The sequence below is a fragment of the Helianthus annuus genome, chromosome 15 (assembly GCF_002127325.2).
Source record: "Helianthus annuus cultivar XRQ/B chromosome 15, HanXRQr2.0-SUNRISE, whole genome shotgun sequence".
NCBI lineage: Eukaryota > Viridiplantae > Streptophyta > Magnoliopsida > Asterales > Asteraceae > Helianthus > Helianthus annuus.
Window position 1 is genome coordinate 57,874,915 of NC_035447.2, and position 21,102 is coordinate 57,896,016.

Consider the following 21,102-nt stretch of genomic DNA (forward strand, 5'->3'; position numbering starts at 1 on the left):
AAAGCCATGCCTCCTTCCATTTTTCCTCACGCTTGATCTGATTTCTCTAAGTTGAAGTTATAATACTTCATACCTGAGATTTTAAGATCAAGTTCTCCCTAGCAAGGACCCTTTGTAAGCTTCTTTCGTTCTTTTATTGCTTTCCGAGCGTGAAAGTCAAACAGTGTTTGACTTTCTGCTTTGACCACGAGTTGGTCAACACAAAGTTCGTTTGAACTTTGCAACGTGAGCGTAATCACGATGGTTATAGTCCCTTGTGGCTATACCTACTGATTACCACGTTGACTAGGCGTAGTGACGAGTCGTAGTTTCGGTCAAAATGCGTATTTATGCGTATTTTGCAACCAAACTACTCTTGGGTATCAAAACACTTTGTTTTGGTATCAAAACCTGTTTTCTAACTTAGTTAAACATGTTCCAACATGTTTAGATCGTCACTTTTAGTTTAGTGCTTGTTTAGAGTCGTAAGTCAAGCGGTCTAAACCACCGCTTAGACTTTCGAACTCGACCCGTTTTGTCGATCAGTAGGATCCGACCAAGCATGTTTAGTGACCATAGTTGTTTAGGGAATAACCTTCCGAGGTTATACCTTATGGTCACCTAGTTTAAGTAGTTATATGATAGGTAGTTTATATGCCTTAGGAAAATGACCAAAATGCCCTTTTCATGCATAATTGGTATTTAAGCATATGTAACTTAAATTTTTGCCACTTAACTGATTATGTAACATATTTAAGCATGTTTAGGCATATAATACTTGTCATAGGACTAGTTAGACGTCTCGAACGCGCGTTTGCGCGAACGACGCGTTAAAGTGGCGTAAGCTACCTTAATGGGTCGTAACGGGTCGAAAGCACTTAGATTAGGTTCCGATCTAGAATGTAGGCTTTGTTAAACCATATCACCCCATGAGTTCCAATACTCATTTGGTTTACAAGACATCATTCTGTCCGATCTTCCGATTTAGGTGTCGATTTATTTACTAGTGATTCGATTATTAGGTGCTGCTTGAGTTTCCTTGGTTTGATTGAGCTTGTTGAGTTCTTTAGATTGAGGATACTTTGCACTTCGATGTGAGTACATAGTTCCCCTATTTTACTGTTTTCAATTGTTTTGGGGTGATTCATATGTATCAAAACGATTTCGATATTTTAACGATGGTTTCAAAAACGATTAACATGGTTTATATTAAACTAATAATGATTTCGATAATGTGAACGAACTTGTTGGTTGTAGTTACATAACGAATGACATTCATTAATTTTGGCCGAACCGACCAGTATTAGGTTATGGTACCATAGGATCTGACAAATCCCGTTATCAGACTACACCCATGGTTATGTGTGGGGGTTATGTAGGCAACGACCGAATCTGATGATTGTTAACTTACCCTTTGGTGGTTTGTTAATACGAGTTTCGAGATAGTCGAGTCACGAAGGTTTGAATGTTATTAGCGAGACGACCATAAGTAGTTTCACAATTAAAACGAAAACGATTTTGGGACGAGTTAAACGATTTGAAACGACTTAAACGAGATAAACGAATTGGTTTTGGGTAGTGATTAGATAATGGGACGGGTGTAGCATGATAAAAGCATGGTAGATACGCCGCTAGTACATCTTATATATAAGTGCTCTTATCATATTACATTGCGTGTCATTATTTAATTCACTTGGGAAACGATTTTGAAACGATGTCACACAAACAAGGTTTTCGAAATGATATAAACCATACGAGTTTTATTAACGAGTTTATACGAGATGTTTTACGAGTTGGTTTACTAAAACAAATGTTTTGAGGTTAAGAATCATGGCTACGAGATTTTATATACTATAACCATCTTGATTTGAGTTGATTAATTATGTTGCAATACACTTTTCAAAACGAGGTTTGTACTTTTGACTCTTGTAGTCTAATGAGGTACTGCAACATATAAACGAGCCACGAATCCGATACTCTCATAAAACTTATGTGCTCGCCAGCATTTCTTTGCTGACTTTATTTTTACATATGTTTCAGGTGGTGTTGCATGATGTTGATTGCTACGAAGTGTGTTCACTTAGGATCTGGACGTGGTCTTAGTGACATAAAAACAATGATAGACGATATGTAACTTGTTTATTTAGTTTTAAGACAATGTAATTTATCAAATGAATCAATAAAACGAAACTTTTGTATCCATGGTTGTGAAACAATAATTCTGTTACAACACTCCCCGACGTTTCCGCCGCGGTTTCATTGTTTTGACGGGGTCGGGGTGTGACATTCCTGGCCTTCAGTTACCAACCCTTAGCTGCAAAAACCTTGTCGCTTTGCCTCTCCAATTTAAGCCAATTGATATACTATCTATTCGACAATCGATTCCCTGTACTGGCGGTGGAGGTGGTAGTGCTGGTGTTGGCAATGGAAGTGGTGGGGGAGGTGGAGGTAATGGTGGTGATAGTCGCCCAGACGAAGGAGGAAAATTCGACGACAATTCATCGGTAGACAGTTTCTGGCCATTCGGGGCTTTAATTAGTGGTTGGAGATCAAGGGTAGCTGCTGATCATCAATTTGCATTCAAGGTGTTAATGGAGGAAGTTGTGGGTGTGAGTGGAACCGTGTTCGGTGACATGGCTGCGCGCCCAAATTTCGGTCTAAACGAGCATGATTTCGTGTTTTCGACACTAGTCGTAGGATCAATCTTGAATTTCACCCTTATGTATCTATTAGCACCCACCATGTCATTTGGATTTAACAACCCTCCCTTTCATATTCGCCAATTCGCCAACAAGCCACTTGTTTGAGCCTGGTGCATACAGTGCGGTTAACCGGCTAGGGACATTTGTGTATAAAGGAATATTATTTGCAGCAGTGGGGTTTGCTGCTGGTTTAGCAGGGTGAAGACGGTGGTGGCGGCGACATATGGTAGTGTTGGTGAAGACGGTGGTGGTGGCAACATATGGTGGTGGTGGTAGGTGAAGGGAGACAGGGGGAGGGGGAGAGGGAGATAAATATTTGTATTGTTTGTTATACACACACACACACACACACATATATATATATATATATATATATATAATATTTTAAAAAAATATTTTTTAAAGAATAAATTACAAGTTTTGTCCTTTAAATAAGTAAACAGACTAAATTACCCATGTGTAATAAGATTTAACAGAAAAATTTAACTGGGTTAGGCTCAAAGGATGTAACTTGCAACAAAATTCCTTATAAAAGGCAAAACCTGTCAAAATTCATTGAAAAGGACACCGCCTGGAAAGGGATATATAGATAAAGGACAAAACTTGTAATTTTTCCTACTATATATAATACATAAGGGAAGAGTATTTTAACATACTCAAAAGTTATAAACTTTTTTTTTAATTTAATACATAAAGTACAACCCTAAATTGAGGGTAAATTAGTCTTTTAAACATTAATTACATTTGAATTCCCCATATTTATTATATTTTAATCCTTCATCTTTACATTTAAATTCCCCATATTTATTATATTTTAATCCTTCATCTTTAACTAAATTTTGATTAATTAATTATTGGGAAAATTACACTTTTCGTCCTTTATGTTTCTATCAGATTACAATGGATAACCTTTAACTTCAGTAATTACAATCACAATCATTTATTTGGAAAAAATTGTTATACTATACGTCCTTTAGCACTAACCCAGGTTTGTTTTAAACGTTAAGTTATATCACTTGCACCTCATGTCAGGCCATTTTTGTCCTTTTACCCTTAATTTCTCCCATCTTATAACCCAACCCCTATTTCACCCTCCATCCAAATTAGGGCTCCAAAATCAACCTGCTATCCAAATCAGCAATCCGGGGGCGGTGATGAAGTGATCCTATCCTCAGTCCTCTCTCTCGATGACCTTCAATTTCCATTGAGGATGGTGAGTCGGGGACAAATTGATGATGATGTTGCGGGTCAGAAAAGCGGTGAGATTGTGGATCCACCCCAATAGATCTTGCATCAATTTAGGTGTTTGATGCAACCAGATCCACATATGGCAGTGATCAACTTTGGGATTCGCAGGTAGCAATGAAGATGCAGGGAATGACGAAAGTGTTTTTAGGGTTCGGTTGGGGATGAAGTGACGACCTAGTAAAATTACACTTTTCGTATTGAAATATCCCAGATTTCCTTTCCCTCTCCGCCATTAACAATCCACACACTTCATGTTGGATCGTCGTGTGACCCTAACGAGTCAATCTGAAGAGTTATACATCTATTTCAAAGGCGGAATCAGAGAAATAGACTTGTAACAGCTTGTTTTCTTCTAATTATCTTCTTATTAACCGATTCTGAGCTTTTACAGATCAAATGACAAACGGGCAGCACCTCGGCTCTAAATCACACACACTAATTCCGTTTCAAATGACACAGCTTGATCAGGTATTTATAGGGGTGTAATTCCGCTTGAAACCAACTCAACCGGAATTACTTTTTCAACCGGAATTACCTAATTCTGTGCGGAATTAGTAATCTCGCTTGAAACCTTTAATTCCGTTTGAAATAACATTAAGCACATTTCAAGCGGAATTACCCTTTAATCCTGTTTTCTTGATTTCTGTGCCCTGATCTATCTAATACAATACAAGACTCAATAAAGACGAAGTTAACAGACATCAGTGCACCAACAGACTCCCCCTTGGATGTTGACGAAGTCTTTAGCATCCAGTCTTCAGTCTTTTGTCTTGATCTATCGTTCTCTGCCCTAAATTGTCTTGACATTGTAAAGCATCCTTCAATCTTCTATCTTCAAACTCTAACCTTCAATCTCCCCTTTAAATGTTGATCCAGAATTCTGACTCCCCCTTTCTAAGACTCCCCCTCACGATAAGCTAGGACTTAAATTCTGGTTCAAACTTTGACATTTTCTTTACCATGGGGATCTTGACTCCTGTTTCCTGTTTCTCAAACATATAACATTATAATCTATTCAATCTTAAACTTCTATTAACTGTTCATCAGTTTTAGAAATCCACTTAAGTATTCAGGTCCAAATTAATGACCCCGATTACTCAATTTATCTACCAAGTCCAACTTAATGACCTTGGTTGATCTGAGACAAAACCAAACTGCTTTTTGTTCAATTATTTTTAAAAAAATTACAAGTTTCAAGTTAATGAACTTGTTTGGACTTTCCATTTTATCAATTAACATGTTAAGCTCCCAACTCATCATCCAGCTTAGAATCTTTCTGCATCTGCTCCAACCTTCTGAATCTGAAGATCAACTCTCCACTTTGGTTTGTCGGAAAATAAAGCAGAAATGAAAAATCTTTTTGGATTTTTAATAAAGCTTCTAAACTAGAAAATGAATTGCAGAAATGAAATGCAATGAAAGTAAACAATTTACAAACATATTTTTGGTGAGCGTGTTAGGGAATCATATCAACTGACGACAAGTTACTAGCACCGTTAAGCTTGATAACATACTAAGTCTTAAACAATTCACATAGATTGTCGATATGCTGATCCTATTAAATTTTCATACAAACTTCAATCTGTTCAGGATACGATTTAGATGAATTAATGACTTAAACTTATATGTGTGTTCCACCTCTTGAATATACTCCCGTATCCAGATCCCAATATTCAGTCTTACAGGTGAGTATACTTAGATGATATCTGTAAGGGTTAAATGCGAAACCGTGAGAGCTCAGGTCAGAACTTCCGTTCAGCAAAGAGATGACGGTTTGACTTTAGGTGTATTCCCTTTAGAGAATCTTTTCTTCAACAACACATGATTAGCATTTTGCAATGTTTCATCATTTTTTATGCTGAGGGCGATGCTATATTTCAAGCAATGTGGAAAGTATTATACGAGGACTAGGCCATTGCTTCCGCAAAATCAGAAGTCCCAGGATAATACCCCAGATATCACTGAGTATAAAGACCTAGTATCTCAGAAAGAGGGACCTTTCAAACAAGATTTCAGGGGTTACCTATATATCCAAGATTTGTTCCCCACAAAATAAGCAAGTTTGGATTTTAAGTTTATATCTCAAACAAGATTTACTGAATGTATAAAAACCTATCGACACATCATCAACGAGACTGTTTAAAACTCTACATTTATTTAGCGTACCGTAACTGTCAAGCCGATGTACTATCATTTTCCCTTTTTACACAAGCTCTTTTTCAGTTTTCTATTATTTTTGGATTTTGAAATTTTCTCATGTTTTTGGATTTTTGAATTTTTTACTGTTTTTGTATTTTCTGAACATACAATACTCTACTCTACTCCCCTAAATACCAAAACAAGTAAAAAATCGACAAACCATTGCAGATTGTGTCTCAACATCATCATCTACAATGTTATCCTCATCAACGCCAATAATCTCATCCGACACCGATAAAAGCTTCATACCATTTAGTTTTAAAAGATATTTAAAACGAGTTTTGTCCAATGCTTTGGTATGTAAATCAGCTTTCTGTTCGTCAGTGTGGATTTTCTCAATTCGTATCAACTTCTTCTCGAAGCAATCTCGGATGAAGTGATGACGAATTTCGATGTGTTTCGTTTTAGCGTGATGAACAGGATTTTTCGTAATGTTTATTGCAGCCTCATTATCAACAAAGATAGGGGTGTTAAGAAATTGCAAACCGTAGTCGCGCATCTGTTGCTGGATCCACAAGATCTGAGAGCAGCAACTGCTAGCAGATACATACTCCGCTTCACATGTGGACAAAGCCACAGAGGTCTGCTTCTTACACTGCCAGGTGACCAAACGTGGTCCAAAGAACTGACAACCCGTAGTTGTTGATTTTGCGTTAACTTTGCAGCTTCCGAAGTTGGAGTCAGAATACCCTTCGAGCGTGAAATCGCCTGTTTTTGGATACCACAACCCTAATGATGGAGTTCCTTTCAGGTAGCGTAATATCCGTTTCACAATCACCATGTACGAAGCTCTGGAGCTTGACTGAAACCGTGCTGCGAGGCACGTCGGATACATGATATCGGGTCTTGAAGCAGTTAAGTACATCAGCGTTCCGATCATGGAACGATACATCGTTTCATCTACCCTATCTCCGGTGAGATCTGGGTTTATCCCATGATTCGTTGCTAAAGGGGTTGAAGCTGGAGTAGATCCTGGCATCCCAAATTTCTCTAAGATATTATGAACATACTTCGTCTGGTGTATGAAAATTCCCTCAGGTAGTTGATCAACTTGAAGTCCCAAGAAGAATTTCATCTCCCCCATCGATGACATTTCAAACTTTTGCTTCATAACTCTTTCAAAGTCTTTGCACAAATTTTCATTTGTTGACCCAAATATGATGTCGTCCACGTATATCTGAACTATCAGAAAATGTCCGTCGACCTCTTTGGTGAAGAGAGTGGCATCCACTTTTCCACGGATGAAGCTGTTGGCAAGCAGGTGTTGAGACAATGTCTCGTACCAAGTTCTCGGGGCCTGGTGTAAACCATACAGCGCCTTATCCAGTAAGTAGACCTTGTCTTTGTGGATTGGGTCGGTAAAGCCCGATGGTTGTCCGACATATACCTCCTCTTTTACCTTCCTGTAGAGAAACACCGATTTCACATCTAACTGAAACACTTTAAATCCTTTCCACGATGCAAATGCCCGAAAGATCCTAATCGCTTCAAGTCGAGCCACGGGAGCATATACTTCGGTAAAATCTATACCCTCCTGCTGACTAAAACCCTGGACTACGAGTCGAGCTTTGTTTCGAATAATAACCCCTCGATCGTCTCTCTTACACTTAAACACCCATTTTGTGTTAATCTTCCTGTGACCATCAGGCAAATCTACTAACTTCCACACACCTAACTTTTCAAACTGACTCAACTCTTCTTGCATAGCATTGGCCCAAGAATCTTCAATCAGCGCCTCTTTGTAAGTTTGCGGTTCGATCTGCGAAATAAACAACTTAGTGAAAACTCAGTTTCTAAAGGTGCTACTGTAGAATACAAACAAGTAAGGCCTTGGTCAATTTGTCGTCTAGTGCGAACGCCTGATTGTAATTCTCCAATAATCAGCTCCTCTGGATGGTATGAAAGAGTTCTTGGCATTGCCTCGCCTGGAACATCTACCTCGCCCTCCATATTAGTGATATTCTGGTTTACATCTTGTTCACCAACTGGATTTGTTTGACTTGAAATCTGAATTTGCTCCCCCCACAGAATCTGAATCACCACGATCAAATACTGGTCTATTCTCAGATTCTTGATTATCATTCTCTGTCGTCTGATTATCATGAGCAACTTCATTTTGTTGGATATCATCATGTTCTCCAGCATTGCTTGGACCTGCTTCATCGTCATTTGAAGTTTGTTGTGGTCGCCTAGAGTACTAAGCTGGGAACCTTTCCTACGATGACTCATACTCTCTCAGAATATCCAACTCGTCAAAGAAATCTTCTTCTTCCTCTTTTTCTTCTCCCATGTCAAACGAATTCCACAAAATGTCATAATGAAAAAGTCATGAATCGCCTGGATTCTGTGGTGGCATTGTGTAACCTTGACACTCAACATTCGATGCTTCGATGATCCGCTTTAAGCTTGGAACAAAAACACGTCTTAGTGGAGTTGAGTATCCCACAAAAATCCCTTCGATGCTCTTTGGACCAAATTTACCAAAAGGCTCTAGAACAGTGCAGGGAGACCCAAACGGTTCTAAATACTTCAGGTTTGGCTTGCGGTTATTGATCAGCTCGAAACATGTCTTGTCAAATTTCTTAACAGTGAGAACCCGGTTGAGCGTATAGCATGCGGTTGATACTGCTTCTGACCAAAATTTAACAGGTAGCTTAGAATCAGCAAGCATCGTCCTGGCCGTTTCAATTAGTGTCCTGTTCTTTCTTTCAGCTACTCCATTCTGTTGTGGAGTGTAAGGAGCACTAAATTCATGCAATATACCTCTTTCATCGCAATATTCTTCCATCTTGATATTCTTGAACTCAGTACCATTGTCACTACGTAATCTTCTAATGCGTGTCTGGTACAAGTTTTCCATCTTCTTGAAAAGCGTCATCAAACGATCAAACGTCTCATCTTTCGACTTCAGAAATAATACCCAAGAAAATCTTGAATAATCGCCTGTGACTACAAGACAATAGAGATCCCCAGTAATGCTTTTGACATTCACTGGTCCAAACAAATCCATATGAAGTCTCTCTAAAGGTCTCGAAATTGAGTTTTCTTTCTTCCCGGGGTGAGATTTCTTCTTCTGCTTTCCTTTGATACAGCTAATGCACTCCCCTTCAAGATGAAAACCTTTCACATGAACACCAGTAACCAAATCATTGTGCACCAGGTGATTCATTTTTCGAAAATGTATATGACCCATCTTTCGGTGCCACAGTTGTGATTCTTTCTCTGTTGCTCTAGACATAAAACAATGAGCCTGACCCGTGGTTGTAGTTGCTACGCTCATGTCCAACACGTACAGATCATTGACTCTTGGTGCTCTCATGATAATCCATTCTTCGGGAACAACAAATCCTGGTTTAAAGATCAAACATTCTTTGTCTGTGAAGTGTGTTGTATACATCCTATCACAGATCTGAGAAATACTCAGAAGATTATTCTCAAGCTCAGCAATGTAGTTAACTCTTTCAAACGTGAAAATGCCATTGGATAACGTTCCTTCACCAACTATTCGACCTCCTTGATTTCCAGCAAAACCTACATAACCTCCATTAAAACCACGAACATCGTACAGCAGGATCTTCTTCCCCGTCATGTGCCGAGAAGCTCCACTATCCATAATCCATCGCGAAACGGATCTTGGAAGCTCCTGCACAATTCACAAACGCTTAGTTAGTTTTGGATGCCACCCAAGCCTCTTTTGACTCAGGTAGCTGGAAATTAAGAACAGTTCTTTTGGTGAACAATGGTGGAAAATTCTTGTCATTCATTTTTAAGCTCTCTTCAGATCCAACCTCAACCTCTTTGTATAAGAAAAACTCATCTTTAGGAGGTTGACCAGATGATTGGTCTTTTTTTTGAACATTTTTCTTTTCAGAAATGAGCATTTGTTCTTCATGTTTCTCATAATAATCCAAAGGAACATTCATCTTTACCGGTGTAGTAGAAGATGATTGTTTTTCTGACTCTGAAACCTTTGGTTTTGGAGAACTTGTTTTCTTTTCAACAACTTTTGGCTTCCATGTTTGCTGAGATGACGCAACCCGTTTGTAAAACTTGTCATTTTTAGTTACCATATTTTTAACAGGTTCAGTTTTGACTTTGATGTTTTCATTTTTCAGAACCTTTTGCTCAACAACCATTGGAGCTTTACCTTTCACATCAACTTTCCTTTTCTGAATCTCAACAACTTCAGTCTTAGGCTTCAAGTTGGTACACTTTCGTGCAATATGTCCAACATGATTACATTTGAAGCATGTTCGGGTGTCAACTACCTGACTTGTGCCTTCAGACTGAGGCTGTGAGGCCTTCTTCTCAAAGAACTCTTTGTTTGATTTTGAAAAAATTTTAGATTCTTCATCAGAAAGTGAACTCGAACTTGAACTTTTCACAAACACCTTTTTCTCAGCAAACCTTCTGTTTTGAACATTCTTTTTCTGATAATTCTTACCACCCTGATATCCACCCGATCATTTGTTTTGATTTTTGTTATAAAAACGCGGTGGAACAACAGGTTTCTTGTAGTAAGCTTTATCTTTTTCAAAATTCATTTGCCTCTTTGTTTGATTTAAACTTTCTACTTCAGACAGATCAACTTCAAGCAATTTGAACACATTTGTCAATTTAGCAACATTAACATTCTCTAGTGGAAACTCAGAATCTGAATACAACTTATCCGAACTCGACATCTTGTACATGACAAGAGTAGGTTCTTCATTTAAGCTGTTTTTGGATTTTGGTTTCGGAATGTAATTGTTCAAGAAACATTCTTCATCCTCAGCTGAATCACTTTCAGACTTCAAAACATTTTCAGCCATGCTTTTAACAATTTCTGTCTGAACACTATCCTCATCGGATGATGTATTGAATGTAACATCAATTGATTCTGGAAGTTTAACCTCATCACTTTCTTCATCATCATTAACTAAACCGGACTTTTTCTTTGAAAAATTATTTAACACTGGCGGTGGAACCTGATGATACCCAACCCCAGTTCCATCCGAAAAAACATCTTCGCCTGCTTTGTTTTTCCCGATGGGTTTGGGAACAATGTGTTGTAAAACAAAGCTTGTGGAGTTGTAACTGGTTAATTTCATATTAATGCGCTCATTTTCAATTTTAGCTTCTTGAACTTGAAGCTTCAGATTAGCAATCTCATCCAACTGTTGGTTGATTTGCTCCTCTTTAACTCTAAGAACACCAGTTAGCTGAAGATTTTCTTTGTCTGTTTTACCATTTCTTTCATCAGGATCTTTTACCGTTCGTTTTAGTTTTTCAAAATTTTCTGAAATTTTACGATTTTCAAGAATCAATTTTTCATTTTCTTTCCTAATTTTTTCTACATCATTTTTATCGTTTTCGATTTTCTCAGTTAATTCTTTTAATTTGTCATTTGAAGCTTTTAACAATTTATCACGGTTTAAGATCTGATCTTCAACACTTCTGACTCTACCAGTCAGTTCTTCAACCTTCTTACCACTAAGGTAAGCAATTGTACTACAAACTTTGCACTCTTTCATGCAATTTTTGCAGTCATTCTCAGACTTAACTTTCTTACCTGACTCATGTGTATCGTTTGAACTGGCCTTGTTTTTGGACTCAGTTCCAGAACCAGAAACTACCTCTAGTTCTTTTGCAGCTAGAACTTTGTCAGCCATCTTCGTCAAGTTTTCAGCGATGAATTCTTGTGACGTATCAATAATTCCATCATCAATCTTCTTTGGCTGCAGTTCTTTTTCTGTCTCTTTCTCTTTCTCATCAGCTTCTCCACCTCCCCACCACATTCTTTGCCTGGCTTCTTCTTCTTCAGCAAGTTGTTTGGTGAGAACTTCAACATCAACAGTATCTGGATCAACAGCTATGTTTCCATTAGGATCGAGATAACATTCTCTATCAGGATCCCATCTCTTTGCTTTCTTTGCTTCCATCCATGTACGATAAATTTTGCCTTTCATGAATTGAGCTGTTGACTTCCTGTTCACATACTTCACTTCTTCAGATCTGTTATCTTTAAAAGGAACAATCTTTGCTGCTGTAAAGGTATAACCAACCGCGTCTTCCTCTGGCAAAACATCACTCCAATCATAACCTTCATCATCATGAAAAACAGCAAGTGCCTTGGATTTTTCTTTGGGTGCCTCCTCTATCCGCTTCATCCTGGGAGATTCTGCTTTATTTTGATGATAAATTGCTCTTTTGTAATAATCCTCTCGAAAAGGATTTGTAGTATCATCAGTGTAAGCATTTCTGCACTCACGCTTAAAATGACCTTTTTTCTTTACATTTAAAGCACGTGACTTTTGACTTGTCAAATCCTAACTTGGTAGAAGGTCCACCAATAGACTGTCTTCCAGTAATCTCCATGAATCGTTGCGCTCTTCTCACTGCACTCGCCATACACCACCTTATATCGATCAACTCCATCTCCTCAGGGTCGATCTGATCGTAGTCTTCTTTTGTTAGGTTGGTGTTACCTATCTTTCCTGCAACAAGACTTTCGTACGATTCTAACACAAACGCTAAAAACACCATCTGTTGTTTGGCAAATTCTTCACTAAAATTCTGACCATTCTTCAGATCAACAGCAATGTTACATTGAAATAAATTCTTTGGTGCAGATTGATTTGAAGTATCTGACGAAGATCCACCATGATAGCCACTGCTAGGAGTTTCTTGATTTATTGTGTTTGAGCTTTCTGCTACAAAAGCTGTCTTAGGAGATGCAGTCTTTGGAATCATACTACCTCTGTAATACAGCTCCACATTCTGCTGATAAGATGAGTTGTTGACTTTGCTGGATTTCTTGATCTCTAATTCATGGCTTTCCAGTCTTTCGATAAGCAGATCCACTGTCAAATCTTCTAACTTGATTGTGTTTTTCAGCATCAAGGCAAAGTACTACCAATCTTGCTCATTCGGTAGTGAATCAAACAATTTGTCAACCAACTCTTCTTGAGTATATATTATTTTGTGTCTTGCAAGCTCCATCTTCAAATGCCCGAATCTTTCAATCATCTTGGAAACAGACTCGTTCTTCAAACAACCAAACAAATCAAACTCTTTTCGTAACAACTTCTTTTTGTTCTTAACTATTTCAGCACTGCCTACACATTTTATTTTTAATTTTTCCCAAAGGTCTCTCGAATCTTTGTACTCGATCAGTGAGATAATGTCATCTCTGACAGATTGGTGAAGCAGAGCAATGCACTTTTGTTCAGCAACATATCTTTCAATTTGATTATCTTCTAAATTTTCATAATCTGTTCTCCCCAAATCAAAACATTTTTCAAGCTTTTCCAACTGGATATGCAAACGCTTTAAGCCATTCTTCAAATCTTGTAGCCCACCTGTTGTAATCTTCAATTGCCATCAACTTGGGCGGCTTGTTGTATGTTCCATATGCACTGTCTACACTCATAGCATCAGAAAGAATTTTCTTTGCACTCGGTGTTGGTGTAGTTTCATTCGTGTTATTTGATGTTCCATCTCTCGAACCACTGGTAAATGCAAACACATCACAAAAAGGATTCATGAAATCATCCATCTTTCAAGTACCTGAAACAGTCAACAAACACTTAGAAAAATTTTTGGAATTTTGAAAAGTAATTTCAAACGGAATTAGTTGAAGCGGAATTGCTCAAACGGAATTAGTTCTTCAAACGAAATACCCACTCAAACGGAATTAAGTATTTCAAACGAAATTGTCAAACGATATCTAATTCCGTGCGGAATTAGCTTAGTTTCAAACAAAATTAAGCCAATTAAAGCGGAATTAGGTACTTTTAAGCGAAATTAGTAATTTCGTTTGAATGTTTCAAACAAAATCAGATCCCGTGTGAAATGATCAACACTTTTCAAACGAAATTAGGCCAGATGTGTAATTCCTTGCGGAATTACAATGATGGTTTCCAATGGAATTACTTATGACGTCAGCATGTTCGATCTGTCTTTCGAGCGGAATTACAAGTTTTATCAGATTTAAGTCGAATTAAGGTCCAAATCTTTCAAGGATTAGATAAAACTATGTTTCGCTTATTATATGTGAGAATCAAGCCATTTGTCCGTTAAATTTCGTTCAAATCAGAAAAGAATGAGTAGAAGAGAGAGAATCTGATGAAATCAAGCTGAATTGGTATGAACTCCTCGTCCTGAGCTCTGATACCACTTGTTGGATCGTCGTGTGACCCTAACGAGTCAATCTAAAGAGTTATACATCTATTTCAAAGGCGGAATAAGAGAAATATACTTATAACAGCTTGTTTTCTTCTAATTATCTTCTTATTAACCGATTCTGAGCTTTTATAGATCAAATGACAAACGGGCAGCGCCTCGGCTCTGAATCACACACACTAATTCCGTTTCAAATGACACGGCTTGATCAGGTATTTATAAGGGTGTAATTCCGCTTAAAACCAACTCAACCGGAATTACTTTTTCAACCGGAATTACCTAATTCCGTGCGGAATTAGTAATCTCGCTTGAAACCTTTAATTCCGTTTGAAATAACATTAAGCACATTTCAAGCGAAATTACCCTTTAATCCCGTTTTCTTGATTTCTGTGCCCTGATCTATCTAATACAATACAAGACTCAATAAAGACGAAGTTAACAGACATCAGTGCACCAACACTTCAAACTCCCAAATTTCCAGTTTATTCACCACTAAAACCCTAACAAAATCCAACAATTTCAATGTCGAATACTTCAACATGTGTTCTGCAACCAGCATGACCACCACTCCGGCGTGTTTTCATCGGAACTTTGTTCCACTATCGCCGTGCAGCTCCTGTTGTGACCTCCGATTTCTCCGTACGTCAATTATGACCGTAGACAGAGATTTCAACCTGTTAAATGTGTTTTAGTTAAATTTGTTGAGAATATGCTGTGTGAGTTGTGAATTTAGAGTGTGATTTATTGTTTGGAGTATGATGTTATGATTTGCATTTAGGTTAGTGGGGTGGACGAGGGAGTTTAGGTGGTGGGGGGTGGGATTTGGTGGTGGTTGTTTATTTGTTGAAGGGTAAATTACACTTTTTGTCCTTTGTACTAGTAAAATTACTAACCTACCCTCATGTGCAAGGCACATGTCATACTTAACTGAAATTTTTAACTTGGTTAATGCTAAAGGACCTATAGTGTAATGAGTATTTCAAACAAAGGATTGTGACTGTAACTATTGAAGTTAAAGGCTATCCATTGCAATCTGATACAAACATAAATGATGAAAAATGTAATTTACCCTTAGTTATTAGTTACGCTTTACCTCATTATGAAAAACTAATTACCCCCACAATTTTAAATGACCATAACTTTTTCATACATTAATTAAAAAAAATACACCATAAAATGAGCATTTTATTCTCTTAATTTGATTATAGTATTGCTATAGTTTTCCAATTAAAAAAATTTGATATGTTACGTGATTAATAATGTCTATGGATGAACAATACCTGAATCGTTAACCGAAATAAACAAAAACTGCATTAACTGATAATCGGTTAACCAAAAATCGAATTAACCCAAAAACAGTTATCAGTTTTTTTGTACCCCCGTTTAACAAAGATTAACCGAGCTGAACCATTCATATTTTCATATATTTCTAGTTTTATACACCCAGTTCATGTATTTCAAATTTTATACCTTTGTTTCATTATTTATACTTCCACAAGTATTTATACATCTATATAATGTATTTAAACCTAAATCCATGTATTTCTATGGAAAAGTTTTAGCCTAAGATTGGTTTTGGCTATTAACCAAAATTAAATGAACTGAGCTAAAAATCGTTAAGCTAACTGAATAAACCAAACTGATTAACCGAAAACCTATTGGTAAATAAAATAGACTAATCGATATCTTTGATTTTGGCTCCGATTGAGGGCAATAGTTGAACCGATCGAACCATACACACTCTGAAGGTGTCTTTGTTTCTCACCATGCCACACGGACACCCTTCTAGCCTATGTATATAAGTAAAAGAAAAAAATAAATAATGCAAACCAATACAATATATTTTGCAATACCTTGTGAAATTCCAATTTATCCCCTCGGCTTTGCGGACCTCCATGTGCACAGAAGGTGCCGCTTCAAATATCCAAGAAAGAATGGTTTAAAATTTAAATACAAATAAATAAGTAAAATAACACTAAAATCTAATTTTGTAATAAAAGATTTTATACCTTGCGTACATACACATTTTGTAGCTTTGACCAGTTTGACCTAACCATCATCTCAGCATTGCCGCTGTCGTGCCAACCGTCATCCAACCGCCAAGTGACACTCTCCTGCGACACTCACAACAAGTGCATTGGCGAAACTCCCAACGACACTCTTCGGCGACACTTAAATCTTGAATGCAAGTTCAAGTGCTTTAAAAGCCATAAATTGCTTGGCATTGTAGATAAAAAACAAAACGTTGTGCTTTCGACACTCACGATTTTTAACTAAATTTCTAGACAATGACAACAATTACAACTTTTACCTTATCTCACAATTCATACAAATTTGCTTTTACTCTCTCTCCGATAAACTATGGCTACTGGAAGACCATGATTGAACCATTTCTGATAAAAAACAACTTATTTGGCTATATTGATGGCTCTATTCCTTGCCCGGCTTCCATTGTTATCACAACATTTGAATCCTCATATGTGTTCATAACCAATCCCAACTATCAGTCTTGGATTGCAAAAGATGAACACGTTCGTATGATCATTATATCAACTATCCCTAAAGTATCGTTTGCCCATGTTCAAGGATCTACTGCTAAAGAACTATGGGACTTCCTTGTTCGAGCCTATGCTCCACACATTGTCTCTAAGGAATATACACTTAAGACTCAACTTCTTAAGCTGCAAATGAAAGGTGATGAAACACCACTCGCTTATCTTAGTCGTGCACAGGAGATTGCATATGCTCTTGCCAACATAGGTGAACCGGTAAAAAACAAAGATCTTGTCCTGCACGTGATATGTGGCTTGCGCTATGAATATAATGGATTTAAAACAAATATTTTGGCTTTTCCAACTCCTTTAGCCTTTAATGAGCTATATGGTTTGCTCACAGACCACGACTACATGGTTACAGAACCCCCACAACCTACTAATGCTACAACCTTTGTCACCTCCACCACTCCTGCTCAATCACCTTAGCAGCTCTTGAATCTCAAACAAATGGCGTCTTAACTTAGCTATCTACTCATGCCAAATGTCATTGCTGCAACTCCACATCCTCAATCCTTTGACAATTCTCGACCCCCCAAACAATAGGTGTGGCTACACTAGAGGTGGTGTAACACCCCAGCCCAGAAGGGCTGACGTGTCACTCTTACAGATATCAATCCAAAAACCAATCCAACAAATTAATAAAAGAATCCTAATTACATTTTCTTACATTATTGAAATGAAACAAAACTTGATCTTCAAGGCACTCCTCACTTATTCCTCACGTTTCCCAAATTACCTATCAAACAAATAATACAAACACAAAAAGAAAACTACGAATGAGCTAAAAAGTTGCTCAGTAATAGAGATATCAAAAGTACATGTAAAGACGAACGAACGAGAACGAAACACCACATACGGAAGCTGAACTGAGACTGACATTGAAACTACGTTTGAAACTAAACCAATATAAACACCAACACTTGTACTGAACTGACACTTTTTATACGTTACAACAAACCAATATCCTCTTGTGACCTTGTACTCGACTAGTCCTTTCTATTCGACTTGTCCTTTGGTCATAAGAACTCGCACCACCATTGACTCGGCTGCGACCTTGAGCAAACACTAGCTTTCTTGGATCATTAAACGTACTTCCTTGATTTTGAATCCCTTGCTTGATCTTTTCTTGGAATTCTTGAAAATTTTTCTTTGGGTTTTGAATTTTGGTTTCTTCATTAAACTTGGATCTTTGAGAAGATCTGACTCGTACTTTGCGTATCATCTTTCAGTTCAACTCTTTGTAGATCCCTACCCGCAAAATTATTTATTCCAATCATGCTAGCTTGTGTATTGGGACTTGCTATCTTGAGATTGATCTTGTATAAACGGTTCTCGATCTTTGTCACCCTCGTCATAAGCTTACTTGTATCATCATGAATGGTTAGCAAATCACGTTTCATGTGAATGTCACATCCACCTTCTGTTGCTTGACCAAGACTTATGATATTGCTTTGTAGACTTGGTATGTAGTAAACATAGGTCAAAAGGTGCTTCTATCTCGTCTTCCCTTCAAGTAATACCGATCTCTTTCCCCGTATATCAATACAAGATCCGTCTCCAAATTTCATCTTTCCCATGACACCTTTATTCAGTTCAAAGAAATAAGCTCGATTACCCGTCATGTGATTCGATGCTCCATTGTTGAGATACCAAATGTCTTTCTCCATTGGATCGGTCTCAAAACGGTTTGGAATCACCCATTCTTCATTTAGAAAAACCGTATCTTGATCACATCTCATCATAAACAATGATGGATCAAAATCATCGGTTTTAGCTAAGTTAGCTTCATCTTGTTTCTTCATACGATCCGGACACTCTGACGCAAAGTGACCAAATTTATCACAACGGTAACACTGAACATGTGATCTATCTTTCCTTCCCCTTTGGTGATCATTGGTTCTTCTTTGAACCGTCTTCTTTGACCCATGATCTTGACCATCTCAGCTTTGACTTCCATCTTGGTCCTCATCATCTCGGTCTTGACGTTTGCCTTGATAACTTGAACCGCCTCGCCCACACCCCCGCGTATTGCCATAGGGTTTATGATTCGAGGACTATTCACCATTGGCAAACATTAGATTACCTTGATTTTCTACTAAACACTCGATATCCTTAATCCTGTCTTCGAACGTCTTCAATCTACTGATTGCATCCTGAAACGTCATGGTCTTCAAATCTGCGAATTGTTCAATTGAAGCTACAATTAGAACATAATTCCATGGAACTGAGCCTAACAATTTTCTGGTAAGCTTCTTGTCTTCGTAGATGGTTCCCAAACTGGCTGCTTTGGTCACCAACTGACTTATTCTGCCCACGAAAGAATCAATCGACTTTGTTTCTTTCATCCTTAAAGATCCAAACTCTATCTCCAGTTGTTCAATCTTTGCCTCTCGAACTCGTTCAACCCCAACATACCGTGTCTTCAACGCTTCCCAGATTTTCTTTGCAGTCTGAAACTGAGCTACTTGAAACACGAGCTCTTTGGGTATTGCCTGAAGTAGAAGCAGGGGTGTTCAAAAGACTCGCGACTCGTAGTTCGCTCGAAAAAAGTTCGAAAAAAGCTCGGCTTGAAATTGGTTTGGTTGTAAACGAGCCAGCTCGTCTCGGCTCGGTTTGTAAACGAGCCGAGCTCAAACTTGGCTTGGCTCGGCTCGGCTCGTGAGCCGGCTTGATAAGGTTTACATCCTTCATTTTTTGTCACACATCGCTCAGAAGACAAAAACTAAGGGAGTATCTCCTCTATAAAAGAAGGTAAAGACAATGTATAAAGTGAGCTAACTATTTATATTTGCATATTTAGCCATTTGGTTAAATTAAATTGCAATTATGGCCCTTAGCCTATGTAGATTCATTTTTAGGGCTTTTTAAGTAGTAAATTTTCTGGTTCTTTGTTAGTTTAAGCTAGATCGAGACGAGCCGAGCTAGCTCGAATTTTAATCGAGTCGAGCTCGAGCCTCAAATCTCAGCTCGATTTAAAATTCGAGCTCGAGCCGAGCCAGTTCGAATTGAGTTCGAGCCGAGCTCGAGCTGGGTTGAGCTCGGCTAGACTCGGCTCGTTTATAGGCCTAATTAGAAGTGCAACTGCCATGTCATCCTTTTTGACCTCTACCTCCTTTTTGCCCGATTCTAAAGCTTCCAGTATTCCATGAACCTTGAATATCGCCTTGATACGAATAGCCTAAATATTGTAATTAATTTCTGTTAACATTGGACATTGTAAAGTTGTTGTACTCTGATCCTTAACCACAACCGGTGGTGGTTTGTTCTCATCTGCCATCGATTTCTGAACAACTTTTTAGAACAAACCGTCTACTCACAAATTTAGCGAATCCTTCTCGTGAACCGGAACAAAAAACAAACCTTGAATTGAACCCGCTTGTTCAACTCAAATAATAATTAACGTTCTAATAGATGAACCCAAACTTATTGAACCAAAATAAATAAATAAGCAAAACCTTTTGAACCAATAAATCAAAAGAAACAAATCCACTTATTATATTTTTGAGTAAATTACTTTTTGAGTCCCTGTATTTTAGTGGTTTTAACCACTTGAGTCCAAAATCAAAAAGTTTAACGCCCTGAGCCTCTAACCGCTCATTTTATAACGTTTTGAGTCCAATTTTGTTCATTTTATAACATTTTGAGTCCAATTTTGTTAAGAAAATGGACTCAAATGGTTAATAGATTCGACTCAATAGGACTCAAAAGGTTATAAAAAAGCGTCCAGTGACTCAGGACGTTAAACATTTTGATTTTGGATTCAAATGGTTAAAACCACTAAAACACAAGGACTCAAAAAGTAATTTACTCTATATTTTTTGATGATTTATTTTTCTTTCGGTTCTAGTTATTAGTCAGCGATAAAAACAAATGAAGCCAAAGCTTTTGACCTTTTTGTTTCTTTATCTCAAACAAACTTCTTTTATGATGTTTTTTTATTGCTACGATAGAAACAAAAGAAAAAACCTTTATCTCTTGTATTAAAGATCGCCGACTGAAGAAACAATTAAACGCTTCTCCCCGTACACAAACTGGGTAACCTGCTGCCGCCGGTAACTTGGTCCGACCGACCTCCTGTCGGTTCGTAAACTTTGATTGCCTTTGGTTGCCGGAAAAGATGACTCCGTTACCGCCGATAAAACTTGCAATCCAATCACCGACTCGTAACTCCTTAGTCATTGATCACCTCAAGTACCTGTTTGATATCGACGATTGAACTTGGCTTTGATACCAATTCAAGTCCCAATCGAATAATC

At 37.8% G+C, this 21,102-nt stretch overlaps 2 protein-coding genes across 2 annotated transcripts; one reads left to right on the forward strand and one right to left on the reverse strand.

Annotated features, from left to right (window-relative positions):
* Positions 1–16,579: 16,579 nt before the first annotated feature.
* LOC110913808 lies at positions 16,580–17,272 on the forward strand. Its single transcript, XM_022158627.1, has one exon. The coding sequence runs from the start codon at positions 16,580–16,582 to the stop codon at positions 17,270–17,272; it is 693 nt and encodes a 230-aa protein (XP_022014319.1).
* A 1,067-nt stretch (positions 17,273–18,339) lies between these two features.
* Positions 18,340–21,025, reverse strand: LOC110913809. The gene is made up of 4 exons (XM_022158628.1): positions 20,918–21,025; positions 19,956–20,024; positions 18,930–19,338; positions 18,340–18,662 (listed from the first exon to the last, which is right to left on the reverse strand). The coding sequence occupies exons 1-4, from the start codon at positions 21,023–21,025 to the stop codon at positions 18,340–18,342; spliced, it is 909 nt and encodes a 302-aa protein (XP_022014320.1).
* Positions 21,026–21,102: the final 77 nt, after the last annotated feature.

Bases quoted from the DNA above. Each gene is read 5' to 3' on its own strand.
- LOC110913808 (XM_022158627.1), top strand. From the start codon at position 16,580: ATGACAACAATTACAACTTTTACCTTATCTCACAATTCATACAAATTT.
- LOC110913809 (XM_022158628.1), bottom strand. From the start codon at position 21,025: ATGACTAAGGAGTTACGAGTCGGTGATTGGATTGCAAGTTTTATCGGC. The intron at 20,025-20,917 runs GTCGGTCGGACC...TACAATATTTAG, and splicing joins AGTTTACGAACCGACAGGAG to GCTATTCGTATCAAGGCGAT. The intron at 18,663-18,929 runs GTAATCTAATGT...ACTTTGCGTCAG, and splicing joins GTGTTTAGTAGAAAATCAAG to AGTGTCCGGATCGTATGAAG.